The sequence below is a fragment of the Dendroctonus ponderosae genome, unplaced genomic scaffold (genome assembly GCF_020466585.1).
Source record: "Dendroctonus ponderosae isolate FM_Combo_2020 unplaced genomic scaffold, Dpon_F_20191213v2 Dpon_F_20191213_4, whole genome shotgun sequence".
In the NCBI taxonomy this organism is placed as follows: domain Eukaryota; kingdom Metazoa; phylum Arthropoda; class Insecta; order Coleoptera; family Curculionidae; genus Dendroctonus; species Dendroctonus ponderosae.
The window spans coordinates 7,490,615-7,496,394 of record NW_026018611.1 but is presented as its reverse complement, the minus strand read 5'-3'; the positions used below and the strand labels follow the sequence as shown (position 1 = coordinate 7,496,394).

The following is a 5,780-nucleotide window of genomic DNA, read 5'->3' as shown; positions in this document are numbered from 1 at the left end:
AATCGTTGAATTTAAAAATTTATTAAGATAACTCAAAATAATAAAGCAACAGCGTTTTCTTGAACATAGCAAAAACTTCGAGTCTAATTAATAATATGCACCTATATTTAGTCTCTCTGATGTTGATGCTCTTGCCAAGTTCAAGAAAACATATCGATTTCTATTATGAACAATAAAAAATAAACAAATAGAACTGGAGAAATAAATAATAAAACTAACAATATCTCAAACCTGGTATCTGGCTGAATTAAACATTTTCTACATAATAGTCGTTTAAATATTCGTTATTTTCTTAAAATTATCTATAAATTGGCATATTAGAGCGAGGCACAAAACTCGCTGTTTTTCTCATTATCGTTATCACAGTGTCTCTAAGATTTTAGGCCTGGTGTTAAAGTTATGCTATTTTAAGAAATACTAAGTTTTGTTCGCTCACAACTCGCATTTTGCCTATGAAAGCATAATTTTAACATTCGGCCGTTTTGTCGGACATATTCAATTTACAACTCATATATGTGTTAATCATGCTAAATATATAACGCATGCTAATTATTGGATAAAACATGTAGAAGTCAATATCAAGAAAAAATATATAGATATGACTCACAAAAATTGTGTATAAATATCGGGAATTGTATTATAAACTAGATTTTATAACGACAAATAAATTCACTCAGATGTACACACTCAAACATTTTACTTTCTACATCCATTCGTATTATTAGTTCATTTTTAGTCTTATTTAAACAATTTGGTGGCGTAGCACCAAATTCTGAAGAAATACTCATCCTTTCTTAATAATTTGCCTTTGGCATACGATTTAATATCAGCATCCATGCTATTTTCTCGAAGCCAAGATGTGGTCGTCTCTGAACTTCTAGAAGTTGGCTCTCTTTCGGAGGTAACTTCACGGAAATCATCTTGATCAGCGTCTAGAGTAATACAGAATTCGTGACAGTTTTATCGGTATGAGGAATATTGAGCAGGATTGATAAGTTTCAAGTGTGACACTTTAGTCAAAAGTCTTCGTGATATTTTCCAAATTTCTTTTTGAAATGTGCATAGTTATTCACACTTCAAAGGTACGTGCACAGGCACTTATTACCTCAATATCAAGCTTAACAGGCAGCTTGTAGGCACTTGTTTCGACCTTAATACGAATATTGTTTGTTGTTATTTATTTTTATATTGGTTGTTTATGTTTAGTCTGCTTTTATGATCTGAATAGTCTATTAATTCAACTATTTCACCGTTCAACGAAACGAAAACTGAACCTTTCACTGCTAATATGCACTGAAATATGCATTAATAATATATTATTAAAAATAATGTTTTGCTAAATTTATCTCGTAAAGAAATGACAATTTTGTTTGAATCACCGTACATGAGCAAATAATTCGGTCAAACTCATTGTTTTAAATCGAAAATTGTCAAGCGAAATCCTAGCAGCTTAATAAACGAGCTTTCACTTACCACCAGAAGGTAATACTTTGAAAGGTTCATCTGATTCCAGAGGTCCACTTAAACCGATTTCATTTCTGGCGAAAATTCGAATCAAATATTCGTGGTCTTCTTGAAGGTCCCTGATAGTGAATTTCTGTACACCCTTCGGAGTTTTGCCGATTTCCATCCACATGGTCTTCTTAGTATCCTAAGAATTAATGGGTTTTAGTAATAGATCATTTCTCCATTGGTGTAATCTTCATGTATAATTACTTTAATGGCAATATTGTATCCAAGTAATGGAGCGCCACCATCAGATTCGGGTATTCCCCATTCCACAACAATAGCGTTGGGTCCAATGGTGCGAATTTCTAGTGGAGGAGTGGGTGGTGATGGTACAGCTGGGGATAGTGAGAAAATTGGTGTTAATTTGACTTCTGTTTCCCAAGAAATTTGAGACACGAGTGTGTAGTTAAAAAAGTTCACGGTCATAAATTTAAAAAAATTTCCATTGAAAATTTCCAAAAAATATGTATATATTATGTATATATCTATACTTACTGGCCAAAGATCTCATTTGTACAACATCTGTTTGTGCAGGAGCACTTAGACCTATAGCATTTTCTGCATATACTCTGAAAATATAGTCGCTTTTTTCCTTTAGATTTTCCAAAGTGTATTCCAGGGTGAAAGCTTCCAACGTGTACACTTTCTCCCATTTCGGCATAAACTCTAGCTTCTTTTCAATTACATATCCAGTAATTTCGCTTCCGCCGTCGTTTTCTGGAGGTTCCCAAGTAAGAGTAGCGCTGCGACTGGTGAGGTCCTTGATCTTGAGGTTCAGAGGAGGAGATGGTGGTGCTATACAAGATGGCACAAAGTCATCAAATTTATCTGAATTGAATGGGTTTGTTGCAAGCTACTCACTTTTGTGTATAGCTTTAGCAGGTGGGAATATGCCAAGCAAGCAATACATAGTCTCGTCCGTTTTAGCAAAGTGATACTCAATTCCTAACAAGCGTCAAAGTTAAGCATTAAAGCATGGAAATGAACACCTTCTGGTTAAGCAATTAACTTAAATGATGTAATACACTGAAAAAATACTCACTTATTCTAGAGCCAGCAATCACGGTTTCATCAGGACAGTAGGGATCGCTGATACCCACTGCATTGCGGGCGTAGATCTTGAATTTGTATCCGTGATCCTTCTTTAGTTCGCTCACTGCAAAATCGGTAATCGAACCCTTAGTGGCTCCGATCTTTTTAAAGTCCCTCTTTAACTTCATGTCTTTGCTTTCAATAATATATTCCAAAATTTCTGAATTGCCATCATTCTCTGGCGGTTGCCACTGAATTGTGAAGGACTGAGCAGTCATTCCTGATACCTCCAAAGGTCCTCTAGGTGGACTAGGCCTATCTCCAACTTTGAGCTTTGATGATGTTTTCAGGCTGTACTTTTCTACAGTGCACGTGTATTCGTATTGGTCTTCCATCGTAACTTGATGGACCACCAGTTTTCTATAAGTTTTGCTTTTGGTAATGGTATATCGTGAACTGCTTTCAATTTTAGTGTCCTTTTTCCACCAAGTTACTTCTGCATCTTCTTTCGATAGTTCGACTTCAAACTCGGCATCAGTGTTAATAGGAACCACCGTTTCTTCTGGCAATGGCTTGATCCATTCACACGAAGGAATATTGACTGTTAAAGTAGCACTTGATGATTGCTTGCCAACTTTGCAAGTGTAGGTTCCTTGGTCATCGCGATCGCTCTTGTAGATCTTAAGTTTTTGGGTTTTGCCATCGATGGCCAGTTGGATGTGTTCAGAGAACTGAATCTCTTTGCCATCTTTGTACCATTTGGCCAAGGCGTCTCCTTTAGAGAGTTCAATCTCAAATACAGCCTTTTCACCCTTAGTGACCGTTTTATCTTGCAAAGGAGTAATTATTTCGGGTGGCAATTCGATTACGGTGACATCAGCTTTGCACTCCTCATCAACAAGTTGGCAGGAATACTCTCCCTCGTCATGAATAGAAGTAGAGCGTATGAGTAATTTGCGGACACCTCGGTCCTTTTCAGTCTCGAACTTGTCATCAATGTCTGTAATGGGGACGCCGTCCTTCAGCCAAACGACATCAGCAGTGTCAGAAGTAATCTCAACTTCCAAAATGGCATTATCTTTCTCAGTAATTTCCAGGTCTTGCAGTTTCTTCACGAATTCTAATTTTCGTTGATCCACCTCAACTATGGTTTCAGTCTTTTGATTCTTAACAGTGCACTTATAGTTACCTTCGTCATTCTTAGAGACATTCTTAATAATAAGCTTGTGCGTTCGTCCATCGTGAATGACAACTCTATGGTCCATTCCACTGATTTCAGTACCGTTGTACCACCATTTGGTGCGGACGGAGTGAGATGTTTCGCATTCAAGCTCGATCGTTTCTCTTTCAAAGTTTTTGTATGATTTCTGCAATTTTTTGGTGAATTTGACGGTATCAACTTCAACGTTTACGGGGGCTCCATGAGAAGCTCGGCCCATTGAATTAGTAGCTACGCACTTATAGATGCCAGAATCGAGCTCGGAATTGGTTTCTTTTATAGTAAGCTCAATGTTTTCTAGGTCGTAAAGGATTCTGACTCTTTCAGATGATTCAAGAGGCTGATTGTTCAGCAACCATGTGACTTCTGGAATGGGGTTGCCTGTAACTTTAGCTCTTAAGATTAATGGAGTTTTCTCGGGAATGTTTTGCTCTTCGAAACGTTTGACGAACAGAGGTGGTTCCGCATTATCTGGAAATTCTAAAACAAAAACAATTGATTAGTCACATGCAATATCAGGCAAAAAATTAAGCGTGAAATAGTGTTTAGGGCAAAAAATAAAACAACAAAAATCTGCATGATTTATTTCGTTGTATAGCTTTGTTAGCGATAGCTTGTGCAAGCAAGTGCAGACGGTTTCAGCATTGATGCTGACTGTAAGCGTAAAAAGCAACTGCGCCATATCTAGAAAGTACATAATTTTTTATCGCATTGAAACCTACAGAAGAAAATAAATTACCTTGTACGGTGAGGAATGCGCTAGTTATGGCCGACCCTAAGGAATTATTGGCTTTAACTGTATATTCTCCTGTATCACTTGTTGTTGCATCTTTAATAATTACTGTGTAAGTATCGCCGTTTCTCCTAGGGGATAGTGCTTCTAGAGGTTTATCATTTTTAAACCATTGAATTGCAGGTTCAGGATTGCCTACTATTGTTGTTGTCAATGTAGCAGTTTCTCCCTTTCTTATTGTAGTTGACTGAAGCGGTTCGACTATTTCCGGTGCTTCTTTTTCGGACGTGCGTACTCTCAATGTGAATTCTGCTGTAGCGTGTCCTTCACTGTTCTTAGCGACAATCTTGTAACGACCTTCCTGTTTCTTCTTTATTTTTGTAATTTTAATGGTTGTAGTATAGATGTAGTTCTCCGATGTCGTGGAAATAGTTATATTCTCTTTGGTGGTTACCTTTTTACCATTGCGGTACCACTTAATATCGGGTTCCGGAATAGCCGCCAAGACAGCGTCAATGGTCACGTCAGTCTCCTCAGGCACAGATTGCGTTTTAGGTTTTTTGGCAAATACTGGTGGCATTCCTTCTAGGATATCTGCTAATGATGATGTCCTCGACAGGCTCTTTCGAGAAATCGAGTGAGTTCTGTCAGAGCCATGTGACGATAAAGGACCTTCAACAGTTAATTCAGCTGTGCTCGATGCAAATCCAGCTGAATTCTTAGCAACACACGTAAAAGTACCAGCATCTTCTGGGAATACTTCGCTGATTACTAAAGTAGCAACGTTTTCTTCAGTGTAATATATCTGGAAATCGATTGATTCTTTTATTATATGGGTCTGTCGGAACCACGTTATTTGAGGGCGCGGATATCCTTCGACCTTACACTGGAAAACTACAGAAAAGCCATCGTGCGTTGTTATGGGTTTTAGCTTTTCTAAGAACTTTGGCGCTCGAGGTTGTTCAGATGATTTTGGTTCTGTAAAAAAATTATTTGGCATTCAGTTCGACAACCATATTCAATTTCTAACTTACTCTCTAGTACTGGTAATTTATCAATTTTCTCATTTAATTTCCTTTGGACGAATTGGATATATTGGGGTTCGTCCATGAGAATATTTGCGGGCACCCATCCACTATCTTCACTCAGGTGCTTCTTTACGAACCACCATTCACCTATAAGTTGTATGAAATAAGCACAAGTATCTTCAACGCCAGAAACACTAAATATTGCTTAAACTATATTTGCACTTTTTTACAAACTTCTTTTTGGGTATTTCGCCTCAAA

The 5,780-nt window shown here is 37.5% G+C and overlaps 1 protein-coding gene across 1 annotated transcript in view; it reads right to left on the bottom strand.

The window, feature by feature from the left end:
- LOC109536993 (titin) overlaps window positions 1–5,780 on the bottom strand; it is a 109,665-nt gene continuing 103,885 nt past the window's right edge. The window contains exons 38-45 of the mRNA XM_048666015.1: window positions 5,528–5,668; window positions 4,500–5,471; window positions 2,552–4,240; window positions 2,371–2,454; window positions 2,005–2,304; window positions 1,717–1,844; window positions 1,474–1,651; window positions 1–932 (exon numbers count right to left, since the gene is read on the bottom strand). Coding sequence (XP_048521972.1) covers window positions 739–932; window positions 1,474–1,651; window positions 1,717–1,844; window positions 2,005–2,304; window positions 2,371–2,454; window positions 2,552–4,240; window positions 4,500–5,471; window positions 5,528–5,668 — 3,686 coding nt within the window. The 3' untranslated portion in view covers window positions 1–738. The remainder of the gene's footprint in view (window positions 933–1,473; window positions 1,652–1,716; window positions 1,845–2,004; window positions 2,305–2,370; window positions 2,455–2,551; window positions 4,241–4,499; window positions 5,472–5,527; window positions 5,669–5,780) is intronic.